The 21,347-nt window shown below is 41.7% G+C and overlaps 1 protein-coding gene across 1 annotated transcript in view; it reads left to right on the forward strand.

Moving 5' to 3' along the window:
* The window catches only part of ZNF423 (zinc finger protein 423), a 234,886-nt gene that overhangs the window by 123,749 nt on the left and 89,790 nt on the right, over positions 1-21,347 (forward strand). The window contains exons 5-6 of the mRNA XM_059824774.1: positions 10,743-13,966; positions 20,974-21,058. Coding sequence (XP_059680757.1) covers positions 10,743-13,966; positions 20,974-21,058 — 3,309 coding nt within the window. The remainder of the gene's footprint in view (positions 1-10,742; positions 13,967-20,973; positions 21,059-21,347) is intronic.

The raw sequence follows: 21,347 nt of genomic DNA on the forward strand, positions 1-21,347 counted from the left end.
CTCCTGGTTGGATTCGCTCTGGCTCCCCAGCTGCACTCCCCCTGCCTGTCTGCCTGCACTGATGAGCATCCTCCCTTCGGGAGGCTTTCTCTGGAGCGTGGTCAGTGCTGGATGACATCCTGAGAAGCCCCTGAAGAATTCAGAGAGGCTCGAAAAGTCTCTCTGCAAACTCACGGTGTAGGAGATGGGGCACAGCATGGGCTGATCTCACTGCCTGGTGCCCGCAGGAGAGGGCTATCTGGTGCGCTGTGCCCCTGCGGTGCTGCGGAGTGGGTGCCGCTGGGGTCACCTCCCGCAGCCTGCATGGGCACTTGGTGAGATTGGTTGCGGGATCCTCCTTGGGCGGCACCAACGCGGGCGTGAGCCCTGGGAAGATGGATCTTAGCTGTCACTGCAGCTCTTGTTTTGAAAGCCTGAGAGCGCAGTTGCATGACTTGCCATTGGGTCCTTCAGTCAAAAGGGCAAAGATGTGTTGGAAAAAGAGAGCAGCTTTCGGCAGACGGTTTTGTTGTGTGGTGCAGTGCAAGTCCTCAGATCACAGATGCCGGGTCGCTGCCGGTTAAACTTGAAAGATCTCTCATGCGGCATGTTTGTTGTAGGGGAACACTGATGTACCGAGAAAGATTCTTACCGGGTGGCAAACACTTTTTTTTTTTGCTTGCTTGTTTTAAAAGCCACTTCTTATTTAAAATGATGGATGCTGTTAGTGAAAAAGAAGTAGCATTACCATACAGCGTGGAAGACACATCTCTCCTAGGCAAGCCACGCTGTTTGGTTTTCATCTTGTATAGCACAAAATCTATAGTTATTTTCCTTTTAAACCTTTCAGTTATTTGTCAGGTGTTGATAAGTGGAGAGCTTCCTTCCTCCCTCTGTTTTAATGCAGTTCCCCTCAGGCCAGTCACAAACATGGTGCAGATTCATGACCGAGGTTTATCTAAATGATACTGAGGAATGTGCTTCATATTCAGCAGTATGCTTTTACATTTACGGGTGTTCTTTTTTAATTTTAAATGAAATATTTTTAAAAAATTGTTCACTACAGCAAACCCAGAGTGTTAATTATTGTACTTTGCCATAACACGTACTGTCCCTGAGGAATGGGAGATTTGCTTAGCTGGAGCAAACCCTGTCTCCAGGCTTGGGTCAGGTGGAGCCGGCGGCTTCATTAGCTCCAGAGATACCCGCTGGGGTCACTGGGGCACACGAGCCCCTCTAAAACCAGATGGGTGAAGGCCTCGAGGAGCTACACTCACCAGACTAGTGGAAGCTGGGATGTTCTCAAGTGCAGCTTCATTTCCATTCATGGTGTTTGCATGAAATCTTGACTGTGAATTCATGAAAGGGACAGGGAACACGTGCACCTTTCTGAAAATACCTCTATGTAGAACTGGCTATATTTCATATTTACGTCATCTGAGTTTTCAGAAGTGTTGAGCAACTGCTGTTCTATTGATTTCAATAGAATTGATGTGAATACACAACACGTTCGGAAGCCAGACCAATAATGCATATGTATAGCTATAAAACAGGTTACTTGATACTGTCTGTCACATGTAATTTATTGATTTTTCTTCCCGTGTTCTTTGAAGGCCGTATAAAATCTGGATGTTGTTGTTTTTTACTGTTTGTTTATTGCTTAGTAATTTCAGCCAACATGTGTTTTTCAGCATTAGGTCTATTCATCATGAACGTCAACCCGTTAAGTTTGTAAGTGTGTCACAGTTTTCCCACCTAGATCAAAATGAGAGTCTGGAACAGCCTACTCTTTCTAACTTAACAAGCTGGTTTTATTTCCCCCTGCAACTTGCTCTAATAATATGATCAGCTTTAAATTCCTCAGGCCGGAAAGCTTGACAGTAAAGTTCTGTGCAGGGCTGAGGTTTGCAACATGACATTTTTCTCAGGTTTGGAACATGGCAATTGACATCTTTTCTATTGAGCACTGATGGAAAATACTCATTTAGGAGCAAAAGTCTGTTCTTGGGAAAGTACTTTTCATACATTAAAGACAGGGGCTGAAAACCCATTTTCCTAGAGGTCAGGTCACTGCATAGCATCAGTTGAAGATCTCATCATAGAAAGCCATCCTAGCAATCCAGTCACTTTTGTTGACCCCAGCCAGAAGACCCTGAGCATTTGTGGTGTCTGGTCCCAGTTTTCTCCCTTCTTAGTGGTTCTTTTGCCTCAGAGTCGATACCTGGCTGAATAGTTGAAACAGAGCTCTGCAGAAATGGAAACGCCACTCCAATCCAGTCTACCTGCACAGAAGCAGATATGCATTTGTCTAAGCAGTAACGGCAGCTTATTGGAGAGGTCTTGGCAAAACTCTCTGTGTTCTAGTTTGCCACTGCCCCAGTTTTAAAGGCACTTGCTCCTCCAGACTGCTGCCCGTGCCATCCAAACGAGCTCTGACTTGATTCTGTACAAGCTGAATATCCTGTGGGAAAGTGCTGCCTGTCCTTGTCAGCGCTGGCTTCCAGGGCTCCCGGCTCACCATGCAGGATGTGACCCTTAAATGAATTTTATGAATGAGCTAAATGGATTGTAATTGATGACTTAATCTTCTCTTGAAAGTACAATTCAGAAACATGGAAATGAGCACAGTAAGCATTAAATTAGATCACACCGATCTGGTCAGTTCATGGAGAAAAGTCTGTCTCTCTTTAATTGTGGATTCTGTATTCATTGAGTTTCTCCAAACAGCAGCTAGCCTGTATTTCTGATGCCCAGTTATGGGTATGAACTGAGGGAAGGAGCTCGAGCTGAGTCTGTCTGACCACACGTGCCTGAGGGTACCTGTTGTATTTGAGAGCTGCCTGATCAAATGGGAGGGAGGAAATCATAAATCTAGGAAATTCATCTCATGCATTTCATCCCACCAGAAAGGCTCTTCCACAGGCCATGTCTCCACGGGTGGTTCAGAGTCTCGATGCTTGGGTTTGTGCTGTACAGGGAAGCACCCTCCCTGCTAACAGTAACAAAACATGAGGAAGGGAAAACATCTTTACGTATAGATGAGCAAAGGACTTTCCTTGTGCGTATTGCAGAGACCTTTATGGAGGCTGATGCTCTTCCTCCGCTCCAGGCTGGATCGTTGGCTCTGCAAAGGGGGCAGTGCAGGGGCCAGGGGTGGCCCCGCTCCTGCGGTGAGCAGGGCAGGTTCTGCAAATCTGCCATGGGGCCTGCTCAAAACGTTGCAACCGCCCCGCTTGTATCCTTAGGTTTAGATAAAAAATGAAGCAGGGAAGGCTCTTAACCGCTGTGTGTTGTCTCTTTGTTTTGTATAATCAAGTGTTGAAATCATGGTAAATGTTGACATCAAGTAGCAAGAAATGCAGAATATAGTTGTGTGAGTATAAGGCCAATAGGGTCATGTGAAGTTTGTGCTCTGGCTAACATAATATGGAGAAATATTAGTAACAATTAGCATAAGTATTACCATTTATTAGAACGGATTTTATAACTAATTATTATAAGTAATAATTATTCTACTAGGATTATTTTCCTAAGGGCTTTGTCATTCCTTATGTTTGAGAGTTGTACGTCATAGCTGAAACTGTAATTTTACAGTATTCTCTCAGTGTGACTGTTGCATCTGTGATGTGTGCATGTGACCTCGTATACAGTTTTGTTCTTTTGCATCTGTCTTACAACGTGCCTTCTTGCTAAATGCTCTATAGGTATCAAAGCAGGCAAGAATGGCACAGGACCCTCTAGGTAGCAGGGTAAGCACAAGCAGCAAGCTGTTAAGATCTTGCTGTTAATTCATTGATGATTTTGCTGGTATCATCTTCTAATCTTGTTTTAAAAAGACTGAATGTGCATTTGAACATTTCTGAAGAGCAAATTGCTAAGCAAAATATATGTATAATCCTACCATTTTAGTAGAAATAGGGTGAGTTATTATTGATTCACAGAGCACGACAAAACATCACTGCATGAATTAGCAAACAGCTGTTTCTAATTTGAGTTTAGAACTGTACACAGAGGAACTTGTTTTAGTGTTCACTCCTTTCATTTATAATGAATTTTAATCACTGCTACAGGTGAGAAAAATGTAGAAACAAGCTTGTATCTTGTGGAAGAAACAAAGGAGAGACAGATGCTAACAGATTTACAGTCTGTGATAAAAGGAATGTTTTGGTACACTTTACATGTAATTAGAGTGCAGCTGTTTTCAGTCCCAAGTCCATGATGCACAGCAGAATATAGTATCTGCTGCTTTTCCAAAGGGAGTAAAGAAAAACAGTGATTCAGCTCTGAAAGCATTTAGTTTATTCCTAGATCTAACATAAAACTTTCTCCTCCACCCCTTATTATGCCATTTATTCAAGTGTGAAACAACTTATTTAATGATATGTTAATTTTTTGTTACCAGCAAAATACAGACTGTGTGACATAAGAAAAAATAATGTTAAAAATAACTTTCTGATTTTATCGTCTGTGTAGAATTATGTATCAACCTATCGGTGGTCATTGCTGAGTCTTGATATCTCTGCTAATGGGAGAGAAGGGCTCAGGCATGGGTTACTCTGGCTTAACAAGTTTCTGTACATCAGCTAAGCTTCAACAGACATCTTTGTGTGTACTTTTAATTTGCAGCGTTAAAAAGACTAATTATAGACGTGTCTTTGATCACTACAGAAAGGTTTAAACAAAGACAGCGAGGTTTAAACCGTCTATGTGTAACAGTTTATCTGCAGCAGACGTCCCAGCGAGTTTAATGTTTGAAATTCTGCACTACATCTTGTGCTGATTTGTATTCTAAATACCAAGTTACTCTCTGCATGAGAAGAAAAATTAGATTATATATACTTTACATTGAGCCAGATATCTTTCCTTCTTTTTTAAAAACTTCACTTAAAAATGAATGGCAGTGCAAAGCTGAGAATTTGGAAAAAGAGTCACTGTTGGTAATTTAGTCCAACAAAAATGCATACCACATAAGCATATAATTAGGTATAGCTGCATGTTTCTCAAGTCACAGATAATCATGAAGGCACTGCCTGTGGTACCACTTATATTAGCACCTCTTAGTTTTTTATCCAAGTTTAGGTTTGCTTTGAACATTTTTTTGTATATATATATATATATGGTGCCTTAAAATAAAAAACTTTGAAGACTGTTTTGTGAAGAAGCTAGTGTTACTTCTGGGGGACAGTTGTGTGATGTTTTTGTAGGGATAATTATAAATAAGTTGTAGAAATCCTTTTCGATTGTTTAGTGAAGTGTGTTTGAGAGTGCATTAATGCTGGGTTTTAGTCGTGGCCAAGCAGTTACCATACTATTCAGAGATAGGTGCAGTGTCAGCATAAAAAGGCTTTCATTGCCACAAAAGCTGGTGGTTCGCAGTCCACTATTGCCTTCTATGACACAACAAACAAAAACATTCAGTGAAGCTAACATATGCATAGAAAATTTAGTTTGGAATATTAATGGTAGCTTTTATTATTTAGTTTGTCATAACTGTGCGGGAAATGTGCAGGAAAATGGGGCTAAACACTCCAACAAAAAATTTAAGTAAAAAACTATCACAGTGCCCTGAAAATATTGAAGCTTAAAACATTTGCTATGTAAACTTGATTTGCATTATTTCACACCAGCACTGCAGTGTAAATGAGCAGCGTATGCTGTGTGAGGTTCTTACTATAATCCATTGTAATGGTTTATCCTTGGCTTTAATACATAGTGAAGCAATGCAAAATTTCCTATAACCAGTACTGAAGACTTCTCAGTTCTCGATCTCTGTGTTGTATTCTCATAGTTAAGCATCTGTGATAATAATAATAATAATAATTGAAATTGATAGCATTTCTATTGGGCCTGCCATCTGAGGATGTCTCGGGGTTTCACAGCTATACAGAAGTAAGCCCTACAATTTGCCCTTGAGGAGCAGATGGCTTTTTTCTATTATGGAGATGAGGAACTGAAACACGGTTCAGAAGCGTGTCTTATGATGCCAAGCTTGTTTTCAAAAGTAACTTACTTTTTTGGGTGCTAGAATTTCGTCAGCTTTTAATAGCCTAAAGCAATTTGAGTGCTTTGACCATTTTTAACTTGTGAACTTGTGTGCCATGGAGAGGCTCGGAGAGAACAAGGAATCTGAACTAAATCAAACAGCAATCCTGCCCTCAACAATTGATTTTTGGTTTTTGTTTTTGATAATTTAACTGTTCCTCTAGCTCTGCGCTAGAGGAATAAACCTGATAGAACAAGAGCACCTTCCAAATCTAACCTCCTTGGTTTATTGTCCCGTATGGAGATGCCTTCTGGGCTCAGGAGGGGAGTCTTGAAGTTTCCTCTTTGGCCAAACCCTGGATATTTCGTTGATGCCTGGGCAGGTTGTGTGACCTCTTCTGAGCCCCGTGGTGCTCAATCTGTGCTGCTGTTTGCACCCAAACCAGCTGGATGAAACTGGCCTCCCATACCGTGCTGGCCACATTGCGACGTGCCCGCAGTGTGGGGGGATGTATGGAGGCCCTATGGAAGAGCCACCTGAGCCCTTCACACGTAGGGGAGACAAAGTAGGGAGTTTTTTCACTGCAGGGGAACCCAGTGATGCTCTACATTCGTAAACAAAAGGGTTTAGGCAAGGATGAACTGTAGGTCTGGGCCAGCAAATGGGGTCCCTGCATATACCTTTTGTTCTTAAGAGAAGAAGCAGCCGGCTGGGAGGTAGCCCGGGTTTGTGCAGCCCCTACCCACGAATGCTGACCCCAGGGCTGGGGCCGTAGGGGTGACCGGGCAGCCGAGCAAGCCTGTCGCTCTGCAACCGCTTCAAATGCTGCTCAGCTCAAAGTCTGGCAGGAGCGTAATGTTTCTAGCTGGCTTTGAGCAGGGAGATGGGGGAAGGTGTTTGCAGGGACTGTGAAATTTTGCCTGGTCGATTTTATTTCTATTAGCAAAATAACTTTGAAACAATAAATATATCAATGTCATTGGTGTATGCTGAGACGACAGTGCTGCTTACTCCTGGTAATCTGTGATGTGCTGTTTGTCTCCTTTCTAAGAAAGATCACATTTTTTAAGACTTCATTTTATTGTTTTAGCTTCGTGAATATATTTCTGAATTTGGCTCATGTTATCTGGAAGATAAACAGAGAACGAAGTATGATTTATACTGCAGTTTGGCCAAATTGCTCTTATTAGAAGGAAAAATACATTTATTGAATGCTTTGAGGCTGGAATTAGCTCCTCAGTGATGATGATAAATGCTTGCAGTCCCGTAAACGTGCTGAACATTAAGTTGCTAAATTACTGTACCACTTTGAAATTGATTATCAAGTTTGGCCCTTTAAGCTTCATGACCCACACATATATCCTGAGGACTCCTGACATCCTGAAGCTTCCTTAATGCTCTTTTTTTCCTAATTAAACTTTTTATTGAATTTTCTTACCCTTTTAATACTTGTTTTGATTCTCTTATGCACAGATGACAAAAGCCTTGCACCAGCCATGTGATTCTCTATTTTAGAACAGTCCCACTTTGCAGGATTAGCCATTTTTAATGACTTTAATCTCCTTTTTGAAAGTGATTTTTCTCATTCTGCTACATTCCTTTGATTGCATTAATGTAGAATTATTATTCTAACCATCATTGCCAGACATGTCACACCATGTCTAAAATATATCTTCCCACTAAAATATTACTCTGGTAAAATACCTTAGAATTTCCTTCTCAGTTTATTATAGGTCTTTTCTTCAATTTAATATGGCAATTTAAAATTAACAGGGCTATTTTTCATTCCATGAAGAGATTAATGATAATGAGTTTTCCCTAATTTCTTCAGTTTAGGCCTTTAGTAATTTAGTATCTTGTTTGTAAGGAAGTCAAGGCAGGTTGTTTCTGGGGCTTAAAGTTTCCTAATTATTTTTAAATTGTAAAAGTATGAAAAAATGGTGCAATAAAAAGAATCCAGAAGTTAAACACGAAAATCAGTGAGAGGTCTAAATCAAGCTACTAAAAGGAGACAATCTTTGCTTTCAACTGTCTATGTAAATGCTTCCATTTTTATTACAAACCCAGCTTTTCAATCTCAGAAATGTTAATTTTTTTGAATGTAAATTATATTAGCACAGCAACGTCTTTGTGCATCACTCACAAAGTAATACCAGCCTTCTTTGATTTTATTTTTTGAATAGCCCAATATGTTTGAAGAGCAGCAGCTGGAGGGGAACTGGCCCTATTTGAATGTTAGAGTGTGTTTTGAGGTAGATCGGTTCGTTTCAGAGGCAAAAGAAACCACCTAAAAGATTTGTTCGATTTGCATGGTGGGCCAATGTAATGGTTGGCATAAGCGCATACGGATGTAACGAAGTTAAAGCAGTTGGCCTGGCCTGTGTTACCACTGGATTTGACCCATTGCATCTACAGTTTCAAAGCTGAACAATGAAGCTTTATTCACTGGAGCTGTTTTAAGTGCTCCGAGTTCTCCCCGGTGCAGTCCTTCCCCTGTGTGCCACTGCCCAGCACAAGATGCGAGTAGTCCGGCTGCAGAGGGGAAGATATTTAAAATGCATGTATTTCTGTAGTAGTTTCTGCAAAGTGGACATTTTAAATTATTTTCATTACAGCCAGTAAGCCCAAGCAGTAAATAACACAACGGGGCTGTGCTTTTTTCCCTGTTGTTGTTGTTTTCCTTCTTTTCCGCCGCTCCCCGCCCTAGACAGCACTAGCGGTAGCAAACGCAACATGTGCTGCCCTAGTTCAGGCCCAGCATCCCCCTCTTGCTCCCCTTTGTCTCCTTTCCCCTGGAGGAGCCCAGCTGGCGAGAGGAGGGAATTAGCCAGCCCTGAGCTACCGGCACCTCCCCGGGGCCCCTAATCCAGGCGCTGGCAGCCGGCTGCCTCCTTCCCTCCGACGGCCCGTGGCCGCAGGCCCGTGGGGACGGAGCCCCGGACGCGGCTGGCGGCAGAGCTGGGGGGCCGGGGCGGGGGGGGCCGGGGCTCCCCGGGGCAGAGCGAGGCTGTGCCAGCAGCGGGGCGGGCGGCGGAGGTGGCTTAAATTGGGAACATGAGGCTTTGTTGCAGCCGCAGAGAGAGACCGGTTCGTGGTTGGGGGAATGAAGCCTGAGAAAAGTTTACGTAAAAATCAGGGGCTCGTTGCCTGTGTTTTAGATTCGGGCTTGGCCGGGCTCGGAGGAGTTAGTTGAGCACAAAGACCTTGCGCATCTTAGAAGCACTGGTGCTTGCTGAGAGCTGGGGTGCATTTCGGAGTGGGAGGAAGCGCGTTCTCGGGGTCCAGCGTTGCTCTGGAGCAGGAGGTTTAGTTAAAGGGGGGAGCGAGCTCCCAGGGGAGCGCAGGGCGAGGGGAGTGGGCCCCCGACCCGCACATCCTGGAGAACAGGCAACCCCATCGTGCCGGAAAAGTTGTTTGGTGTGTTTGGTTTAGTTTGTCCAAGGTAGCTCCGCTCTCTCTTTTCCCAGGATGAAAAGGAAGGTCTTTGCCGAAGAAATGGTGCCACAGGAGCTAGCCTCTTATGGTGGTGATATCCTCATTAGCCGAGCCTTTCTTTGAGAGCTTCTCCGCCGTACATGTGCTCTTCTCCGCCTGGTGACTCTGTAGTTGGCAGGCACGAGGAGTGCGCGTGTGGCAGCCTACACACACAGTTGGGGATTTTTTTATTAGTTTGTTTTAGTAAGAGCTGAAGTAGGAATATTAAATGTTTTATAAGGACAATGTATCTGGAGAACCGGTTCCTTTTTTGAATCTCCAAATGTATATGTGGTCAGCACCTTCCCTCATTTACATGAATTTTATTTTTGCTTCATTCTGTGGTTCAGTTTTATATCGGACTAGTGGCATTTTTGCTTCACTCAACATCTCCGCATTTATTGGAATTAGGATATTTGAACTCGCTCTCTTCTGTTTCTTGTTAACAATTCTGTTTATGAAAGCTGCCAACATTTTATGTATTTTTCCTAAAACGACTGTTTTGCTGCTGGAGTTGGTGCTGTGTTTCTTTATGGTAATATCAAATTATAAAATATTTTCCAAAGCCTCATATTGAGCAAAGGAAATAGTTATTAAAACAGAGGCTGGGCCATTGTTGGTTTATCCTGAATTTGATTCTTTTGTGATGTCTTGAGATCTCCAGTGGTGATTTTCTGGGCTTTTTTAATTTGTTTGGTTTTGTACCAAGCAGCCAACATTACGTTTCATATGAATGAGTGTGGTAATGGTGCAGGTCTCTTCTCTGATTTTCTTGAGCTGTCTCAAATCTGATGCTTTTATTTCGCCTAGGTGTTTGACTCTGCTTTTGAGTAGCCTTTCATTCTGTTACAGTTTTGAGACAGAACTGAAGGATTTTGTTTAATGGAGACAATTACTTAAAATCATCTTGATGTAGCATTTAAAAAGACCCACAAAATCACAGGTGATCACTTAACACTGTAGCTTTTCAAAATGTTTGTATTGCTTCATTGCACATTGTGTTTTGCTTTCTTTATTCATTGTTTATTGCTTTACAGTACAGTGAGCAGGTGTTAAACCTGCTAAAGAAAAATGCTTTTTATTAATACTATATGTTGGCATATTTGTGAATTATGTGTATAAATATATTTTTATTTCACTTTCTCAAACCTCCTTTGAAATTCAAGAGATTTTTTTTTTTAGTTGATTTTTTTTTTTTTTAAAATGCTGTAGTAGCAGAAGCCCATAGTGTTGTTGAGAGCTTTGTCCTTATTTCACAGATGCACTGGGAATTGTTTTTAATCTCCTTTCTGCTTTCCCATTACAGATGGTGATGACGACCCACAACTCTCCTGGGTGGCTTCATCTCCCTCCAGCAAAGATGTTGCATCACCCACTCAGATGATAGGAGATGGGTGTGATCTTGGCATCGGGGAGGAGGAAGGGGGGACTGGCCTGCCGTATCCCTGTCAGTTTTGTGATAAGTCCTTCATTCGCCTGAGCTACCTTAAAAGGCACGAGCAGATCCACAGTGACAAACTACCTTTCAAATGCACCTACTGTAGCCGGCTTTTTAAGCACAAGAGAAGTAGGGATCGCCACATAAAGCTTCACACAGGGGATAAAAAGTACCATTGCCATGAATGCGAGGCTGCATTCTCTCGCAGCGACCACCTCAAAATTCACCTGAAAACCCACAGCTCCAGCAAACCGTTCAAGTGTACTGTGTGTAAACGTGGGTTTTCATCTACCAGCTCATTGCAGAGTCACATGCAAGCTCATAAAAAGAACAAGGAACATATGGCAAAGACTGAGAAAGAGGTGAAGAAGGATGATTTTATGTGTGATTACTGTGAAGAGACATTCAGTCAGACTGAAGATTTGGAGAAGCACGTAATGACACGCCACCCACAGCTTTCCGAGAAGGCAGATTTGCAGTGTATTCATTGCCCTGAAGTATTTGCAGACGAAAACTCGCTGCTCTCACACATTCATCAAGCCCATGCCAACAAAAAACACAAGTGCCCTATGTGCCCAGAGCAGTTTTCTTCAGTGGAGGAAGTCTATTGCCACTTGGACAGCCACAGACAACCTGACTCCAGCAATCACAGCATCAGCCCTGACCCAGTCTTGGGGAGCGTGGCGTCCATGAGCAGCGCAACGCCCGACTCCAGCGCATCGGTGGAAAGAGGTTCCACCCCAGATTCAACCTTAAAGCCTTTGAGAGGACAAAAGAAAATCAGGTCTGTGGACAGAGAGGAAGGCCAGAACTGGTCTAAAGTTACTTACAGCTGCCCGTACTGCTCAAAGCGCGACTTCAACAGCCTTGCTGTTCTGGAGATCCACCTGAAGACCATTCATGCAGACAAACCTCAGCAAAGCCACACGTGCCAGATCTGCCTTGATTCCATGCCTACACTGTACAACTTGAATGAACACGTGAGAAAGGTGCACAAAAACCACGCCTATCCCATGATGCAGTTTAGCAACATTTCTGCCTTTCACTGTAACTACTGCCCGGAAATGTTTGCAGATATCAATAGCTTACAAGAACACATCCGTATTACTCACTGTGGCCCAAATGCTACCCCTCAAGATGGCAACAATGCTTTCTTCTGTAACCAGTGCTCCATGGGCTTTCTGACCGAAGCAACCTTGACTGAGCATATTCAGCAGACCCACTGCAATGTAGGAAATTCAAAATTGGATTCCCCTGTCATTCAGCCAACACAGTCTTTTATGGAAGTTTATTCATGCCCTTATTGCACAAACTCCCCCATTTTTGGCTCCATCCTGAAGCTTACAAAGCATATTAAAGAAAACCACAAGAACATTCCTCTGGCACACAATAAGAAGTCAAAAGCAGAGCAGAGTCCAGTTTCTTCTGATGTTGAAGTCTCTTCCCCTAAAAGGCAACGGCTTTCTGCTAGCGTAAACTCAGTGTCTAATGGTGAATACCCATGTAATCAGTGTGATCTAAAGTTCTCAAATTTTGAAAGTTTTCAAACCCATTTAAAGTTGCATTTGGAGTTGCTGTTGAGGAAACAGTCTTGCCCTCAGTGTAAAGAAGACTTTGATTCCCAGGAGTCTCTTCTGCAACATCTCACCGTACATTACATGACAACTTCAACTCATTATGTCTGTGAGAGCTGTGACAAACAGTTTTCTTCAGTGGATGATTTGCAGAAGCATTTGTTGGACATGCATACTTTTGTGTTGTATCACTGCACCCTTTGCCAAGAAGTTTTTGATTCCAAGGTATCTATCCAAGTGCATCTGGCAGTCAAGCATAGCAATGAAAAGAAGATGTATCGTTGCACAGCCTGTAACTGGGATTTTAGGAAGGAGGTAGATCTCCAAATCCATGTGAAGCATAGTCACTTGGGGAATCCGTCAAAGTCTCACAAATGCATCTTCTGTGGTGAGACCTTTAGCACAGAGGTAGAATTGCAGTGCCATATCACAACCCACAGCAAAAAATACAACTGCAAGTTTTGTAGCAAAGCTTTTCATGCCATCATCTTGCTCGAAAAGCACTTGCGGGAAAAACATTGTGTTTTTGATGCTAGCACTGAGAATGGTACAGCTAATGGCATGACCCCAACAAATAAGAAGACAGAAGGGGCAGATATCCAGAACATGTTAATGAAGAATCCAGATACTTCCAACAGTCATGAAGCCAGTGAGGATGATGTAGATGCTTCTGAGCCCATGTATGGCTGTGACATTTGTGGGGCTGCCTACACTATGGAGGTCCTCCTGCAGAACCATCGTTTGAGAGATCATAATATCAGGCCTGGGGAGGATGACTGTTCTAGGAAGAAAGCAGAATTCATCAAAGGTAGCCACAAGTGTAATATCTGCTCAAGGACCTTTTTCTCAGAAAATGGCCTGAGAGAGCACATGCAGACCCATCGAGGCCCAGCTAAGCACTACATGTGCCCCATCTGTGGGGAGCGCTTCCCATCACTCCTGACCCTGACGGAGCACAAAGTCACTCACAGCAAGAGTTTGGATACAGGGACATGTCGGATCTGCAAAATGCCGCTGCAGAGCGAGGAGGAATTTATCGAGCACTGCCAGATGCACCCAGATCTCAGAAACTCCCTCACTGGGTTTCGCTGTGTTGTCTGCATGCAGACGGTCACCTCTACCCTTGAGCTGAAAATTCATGGGACGTTCCATATGCAGAAATTGGCAGGAAACTCTGCAACCTCGTCGCCCAATGGCCAAGCCTTGCAAAAACTCTACAAGTGTGCGTTGTGCTTGAAGGAGTTCCGGAATAAGCAGGACTTGGTAAAGTTGGATGTGAATGGCCTTCCCTATGGCCTGTGTGCTGGATGCATGACCAGGAGCACCAATGGACAGTCTTCAGGCTTGACTCCACAGGAGGTGAACGAGAGACCGTGTGGCAGTCTGAGGTGTCCAGAGTGTAGTGTCAAATTTGAAAGTGCTGAAGACCTAGAGAGCCACATTCAGGTAGACCACCGAGACCTGACACCTGAGACTAGTGGCCAAAGGAAAGGTACCCAGACGTCCCCTGTTCCCAGAGTAAGTACAGCTGAACTTTAAAATGTCTGAGGGATAAAATGTAGACCTTCAATGTGACTGAGAACTGATCTGATGTTATTTTTTTTTTTAAAACTGTCACTTTATAAAATTACTTGTGCTACTAAAAAAACCAACGAAACAGAAGGAAGGGTAGAGTAACGCACATAGAAAAATTAGATGTTGCTCAGCCTTTCAGGCTCCTTGATTCCTAGGGGCAGCACATCAGATTTTTTATCATAAAACTGCCCTAGATTTACCAACAGAGAGCTGAGACACTTGAACGGTGGGGATTGAGTTTGTCCATGAATTCTGATGCTACTGAACTGGCAGATCTGGAAAAGCTGGAGCATTTCCTTGAAAAAAGGGAGGTGCTGAGTACCCAAAACAAAAAAAACCAAAACTGATTTGTCATACTTGAGGAATGAGATTATTTCTCACCAGGGGACTAAACAAGAGCACAGGGATAAGAACTTCTGAGGAAAAATTTAGTGAATTCCACCCTACTCCCCAAATTCTCACCTAAACCCAATTTCTGTGTTGAAGAGCTTGTCCTTATGGATGTCTGTTAGAGTGAGCATTGTGAGGCTACTTGGATGTCTGTGTGCATATGTGTGTGCTTATGCGTGTGTGTATGATCTTAAACGTGATTTTAAAAGGATCTGCTTCATCACCCTCCTGTAAGATAAGTAGTTTGCTTAGCAAATCTGGAAATTGTTGTCTAATGCAGGTTACATATAAGTGAGCTCTCCTTTAATGTTCACAGATAGCCTGCTTTCCCATTTCTTAGCTTACAAGATACTTGGGAACATGCAGATCCAAGTAAGGTTTCAGAAGCCTGCTCAGGAGATTAATATCATTTGCAGTTTATGGTCTTTTAAAATTATTTGTTGATGTTTTGGTTCAAGAATGGGCCAAGTCAGTCCTTCCTCTGTCAGGAACAGATGGAATGAGAAGTAGATTTTGGAAATCTTCTCGGGAGACCAACAGCAGACACATCTGAGTATTGATATCATCTGACATTTTTAATTAAACATGATGGGGTGAGATTTTCAAAAGTATCTAAGGAAATTAGGCACCCAACTCCTAATGAATAATTCCAGCCGTGGATGCATGTTTATGTCAATCTGCTAATTAAAGCACCCACAAACACATCTTAGTGCATTAAAAGAACCTGAAAATACCATTCAGCTAGAACACCAGAGGCTCAGTAAGAGAAGACCCTAAGTACGTCCTGAGGACACAGACTGAGATGCCTCCAGTAGAGCTGGTGCATGCTGTGTCCCCAACGGGACTTGTCAGCTCTGGCTCAGCACCGGGGCTTGCAGGGCAGTAGCATCTGGCCGAGCTGGGCTGTGCGTGGCCAGCTCGGAGCATGGCCCTGCCTGCCCCGGCACCCACTGGCCCTCAGTGCCCCATTCCAGGCTTCTGAGTGAACCCCACAGAAAGTTTTATTTCTCTTTTTTTTTTTTTTTCTTTTTTTTTTTCTTTTTTAGTAAAACAACTGGATATTGTTCCCTCTGGTTGTGGTGAGTGTGTGACTAAGCCTCCTGGCACACACACCTAATTCTGCAGAAGAATGAGGAATAGAAGTATCCCTTCTTCGGTGTGATACCTTTTGAGAGTTCAGCTGGGGCTCTTGGTCATTCTCCTTCCTCCTCCTCAGGCCTTTATTTTCTTCTAAATTCTTTACAACACCTCTGTTGTCTTAGGTAGGACTAATTCTTACTTCGTATGGCTGTGCCTATAACCTAAAGCGTTAGCTTTTCTTTCCTATCGACTATCAGAAGCAGAATACATTGCCATTTTCTGCTCTTACTTCTTGCTTTAACTCTTTCTTTTCAGTAACAGCTTCCATACTTGTTTTCTCAGGGGAGAGTTTTAAGTTCTTCAATAAGGTAAATGCTTTGAATTTCATCCCATGAGGAAAGGTCTTAGTTCCTTTGTAGAAGATAATGAAAAAACAGCATTTGTGATGATGGCAAATGGTACCTTCAACAGGTGTCTATGGCCTGCACGTATGCTAATATCGGAGACCTTTATGGTATGCATCCCAGGAACAGATATATTGTTATTAGGAATAATTCATTATTTTACCCTTCATTATAGGTACAAGACCTGAATTCTGATATCAGTTCACATGGAAACTATTGGTGTTTCACTCAGGTTTCTCAAGGCAATGAGTGCCCTTTGTATCTGCCTAGCACAGGGGTTTTCAGAGAATTACACTTTTAAATGGTGATAAATCCCTGTATTTCAAGAATAGCATTTACTTAACTTCATTGGCTTCATAGCAAAGCTAAGCAAGTTGAACACGATCTCTCTTGTCATCTTGTTAGCATGCTGCGCGGAGGTAAAATACCATTTTACTGGAGCAATCTTAAGTGCACAATGCATGTAGAGTAATCTGCAGATGTCCAGAGAAGAGCTGCATCTCTCCAATTCTTAAGCACTTCTACATTGCTTTTTTTAAACACCTTATTGATTTTTCTTTCTTAAACAGAAAAGCAGTTGAAGATTAGGGCAAGGTACAGTCAGAAAAAAAATATAGGGAGATTAGAATTTAAGTAGTGGTTATATATTTCAGAGTAAATAAGAATAAGCAGAATGAAATCCAAGCAGACGGAAAAGATGATGATGACATACAAAATCTGGAACTTCTTTCAACGTTGGAAATCGCTCCACCAGCAGTTATATTTCTTAATTGAAGAAGTGAGAGTGGAAGACTAAAGGAATTTCAGAAAAAAACTTAAATGAAGATTTAACCCCAAAGTGAAAGAAAGGAAGAAAATAAATATTAGCTCTTGATGAATCAAAAATGAAAATATTTGGGAAGAAAAGAAGATAGAGCAGGAGAAAAAGAACAATTCGTTTTTACTGTATGTATTTAAGTTTGTGTACATATGCACATGGATATAGCACGACAAAGGGAGTGTGACTATTTTGTTATATTTTGTTTGGGTTTTTTACTATTGCATTTTTGGAGGTTTTGTTCTGAAAATCAGTTGGAGGCAGCTAGATGAGGATCAAAAAGCACACAGAATTGCTTGGGAGTTTTGTTTTGTTTTGTTTTGTTTTGTTTTTTAATCCATAAATATGAAAGAAAGTACATAACCCTTGAAGATGCTGCTGTATTCTGTCTTCCTCACTTACATTTTAGTATGGCAAACAACCAGGAAGAAATATCTGTGAACTGATCACCTTTGTTTCTAGGACATCTAACTAGGGTCCAAACATGATGATCAACAAAGATAGATTTCCGGATGGACAAAGTTTTTGCCTTGTGTACATGGCAACATCTGTATTGGAGGATTTGTTATTAGGAGATTTTAAGTCAAGTCAATGGTCTTCCGTAAGGAACATTACTAAGAGGAATAAATAAAATACACCTTAGTAATAAAAGTTTGCTCTAACATCAGTTTGTGTTTGATTCTTATAGTTTTACATGAGCTATTCTGTTTGGATAGGACTAAATTTTTTTTTCTTTTTTCTGATGAGCATCACAAGTGGAGGTACCATTCCAGTATCTGGCACATGTATAGCTCAAGAACTTTTTTTATTCTATTACAATCGCATCAGAAGTAATGCTTTCATGTTTTTCTGAACATATTTCTGTGCGTAGGAGCTTCAGTTTTGAATATATTTTATTAATTCCTTTTAATATATCTTCTAGAGGAATGTGCATGTCTTGAGAAACATGACTAGTTGTTTAGTATTGAGATTTCTCATTGCCCCTTGTAGTACTGCAAACAGTCATGTTTCAAGCTGCTCTTTCTCTTACACTGATTTATCCTTATTTTGTAGCATAGTCATCACGAGCAATGCTTGTTTAACATTGACAATGGCAAATGCTTAGACTTCAGTTAAATTTCCATCTTGAATGGTGTTACTATTTTTAGCCCACCTAGGTTATCTGGACTGAAGAGGCAAAGGAGGTGGCACAGAAAGTTGGAGGAATGAGCCCTATTGTGCTCCTTTACTCAGTTCCTTTTCTCCTGCACATTTTCTTGGACGCAGTTCCTTCTCTTTGTTCTCCCCCACACCCCTTCTCTTCCCTTGTAAATCCACTTGAATGGAGGAATATTTTCTTTGTAGAACAGGAAACCATTTCCAGATTTAAAGGAGGACAGTCTGGAAAACCCATGGGAACAATAGTTACTTCAGAAAAGAAACCAGAACCCTCTGTTGTTACTACTACTGTTTTGTGCCAAGATTAGAATTAAATATCTTGGCTTAATGGGGATTGAGCTCTCCGCTGAAGGCCTGCTCATCTGGTCTTTTATGTCACCTAGATGCCGTCACCTAGACTCTATTAGCTCCCCAGAGTCTGGGCACCTTTGTTGTCACCACTTGTGAAGGCAAAACTTTAAAAAGAGATAACTGACCCATTAATAATGTTCGTGAAGCCGTGATACCCACAAAAATGGTAGTAGGAGATCATATTTGGCACCACAAATAACACAACCTTGTATTAAAACTAGTGCTCCCCATTTACAGAGAATCGAAGCCTGGTTTTGTGACATTCTTCTAAAGAGAATTATTAATGAGCCAAAAAATCAGCTCTTCCATCTCTTGCACTTCTATTTGGGTGCTAATCTAGCTATAGTGATTTCATGACCTGTATGAGGCCGCTTACTAACCTCACTCCGTATCAAGCAGGGTACCCTGTCACAAAAGCCATCGCCTCAGTTAAGCTGCTCTTTTGCATGCATGTGTCTCAGCTGAGGCTAAAGATAATACCCAGAGGAAGTCTGAAATCTGCTGACTTCTCTGAGGGGTGGTCACGCCAAGCGGAGTGTTTTATAAGTTTGTGAAATGGCGTGGAGGAGTTTGCACTGGGTCTGTGGGTAAACAAAGACATCCTGTCTCCAGATCTGTTAGTAAGCAGCTTTCAGAAGCTCCAAAATCAATTAGAAAAATGAATCATTTGTCTGTGTTTAATATAACTTTAAAGGTTTGAAATAGAGTGGAGCTGAAATATTGTCCTTTTTAGCTAGTTACTTAGGGAACCCTCATAACAGAGATAACTGTTGAACAAGGCACAGAACTTAGTCAGCTTCGAAGTTTTAAAGAGGAGGAAGGTTTCAAGTTTTAAATGTGACCACATGAATCATTCACTGCCCAATCCCATTTTTCTCTTCCAAGGTTTTTTGTGTTTTGTTTTGTTTTTAAAGTTAGGAGCCCTCAGCATGTGTATGCCAGTGTGTTTGAGAGGATGTGTACGTGTGTGTGCTGTGCTCGTCTGCTGGAATAGATTCCCAAGAAAGAGTGCTGCAGAAATCCAGCTGCTTTTCCATTAACAGCCTTGATTTCCAAATGGACTCCAGGAGGATACTTTCTTGAGCTGCCTAGGGATAACTAGCCAATCCAAACTATTTCCTTTTATATGGTTGGCTGTGTCAGGTTTCGGCCAGTGGAGTACTGCCTTCTTCCTATTATCGTGTTAATCACCCATTGTTATTTTAGCCTAGAAAGCCCTGCCTATGTGCAAACGCATAGTGCGTACAGAATTCATGGAACACGCATAGCACCCATAGACTGGTGCATTTGTTATTATGGTATTACAGCATGTTCATTAACCTCCAGCAGGCTAACTTGTTGCCATTGATGACATGGGAAGTAGTTAAGAAGCTCTTGGCAGCACCTAATTTGTTCTTTCCTCAGCAGGTGCTCGAGGAAATTGAATCCCATGCGCAGAGGGGGTGACAGCAACTCCTCTGTTTAACTCAAAACTTCTGACTTATTACTGCTGTCCTAAAAATGGGATTCTATACCTAGGTGTGGGGTGGAGGCTGTAAGAAAAAATAATGTGCACCTAAAAGTGCACCAAAAACACCCACAAAATATTCTGCTTCAAAAAAGTTAAGAGGGTGTTGTTTACTGAATTGGGTTTCTCGGTGCTAATGGCTTGGGGTTCTCATCCATTCCTCAGCTAACTGAGCTTGTGGCCAGCGCGTGGAGATTTCACATACGTTCTGCTGCCATCCACTCTAGCCGTAAGGATACGGACCGCACGCTCATGCTCATGCCTGGTGGCAAGTGTTGCAGTAGGAGTTATTCTCTAGGAAGAAGTAGGCACAAAAGGCCCAATTTTTCTAAATTGCATGTCAAAAGATGTCTATTTAGATAGCATACTCCCATGCAGTAAATGAGCATGCCCGTTAGACCAAAGCACCATACTCCTGCTTTGGAAAATAAGAGGTTTCGCAAGTGTCCAAAAGTTTAGCATTTGTGTTTTATTTTTTTCCCAACTTGGATGTCTAACTTGTCAACATGCATTTTAATTTCTACAAACTATTTCTTGGATTTTTTCCTGTCATGTTGCACAAGTACACGCACCACTGTCAATCTGAGTGCAAACCCCATTTACCGTATTTGAATAAAAGGTTCATGTAATTGCCTCTTCACACTATCTCCTGACTTCAGCAGCTAAGCCTCCCTGGTATGACTTTGAGACGGAGAAAATACACAACAGATTGTGCTAGGAAACAATTCTTTGTGGTAATGCAGTTTTTCCAGGATTTCTGTTGGGAGACTATTACAAAATTTAGGCTTTCCTTTTGTCCTTCACTTCCCCAAGTAACTAGAGGTGTTTTGCCTACTGTATTTTGAGTTTAACTAAGAGGGAATTTTTTGAGAAAGTTGATCTTTTTCGGAAAACAGAGTTACCTTTCAATGTCTTTTATTTCACTCTGCAGGAATTTTTACTGCAATGGGTTAAATGACACAAGCAATCTGATTATGGCTCAAGTACTCAATCAGATTTTCAAGCACTATAATTTGAAATTTTTTAAGTTGAAATTAAAAATTCTCCTAAAGTAGGCTGTTAATTAGAGATTGTATTTATGGTCCCAGAAAAGCCCAGTCCAACTTGGTGTCTCGTTGGGGATATATGAGCAGAAAAGGCCTCAGTGGAGCAAAGTTGAAGCACGTAACATGCTATATTCATGATCACACTTGCCTTATGCTACGGTGCAGTTTTCTCTAATCTCTTTTTGGTTATTAAACAGAAAAAGACCTATCAATGCATCAAGTGCCAGATGACCTTTGAGAATGAGAGAGAGATACAAATCCATGTCGCTAACCATATGATTGGTAAGACATTCTTTAAACTAGGCCACTCATCGGCTGCTTGTTTTTTGCTACTCTTTGAAATTCACTATTCTAATAACTTGTTAATATTCATGCTGTAATTTATTTTTTTTATCTTTCAAGGAAAATGATTTTGATGTAATGATTCTTCACTTCAAAGCTTTTTAAATATGTGGTTATAAAAGTGTTACTGCTGAGCTTTTTTCCTTATGCTTTTGAGTCCTCATGTAGCATTTTCATTTATATTAAAATCAAACTTTTGACAGTATCTTCCATTTGATAGCACAAATTT

Source organism: Gavia stellata, chromosome 15 (genome assembly GCF_030936135.1).
Source record: "Gavia stellata isolate bGavSte3 chromosome 15, bGavSte3.hap2, whole genome shotgun sequence".
NCBI classification, from domain to species: Eukaryota; Metazoa; Chordata; class Aves; order Gaviiformes; family Gaviidae; genus Gavia; species Gavia stellata.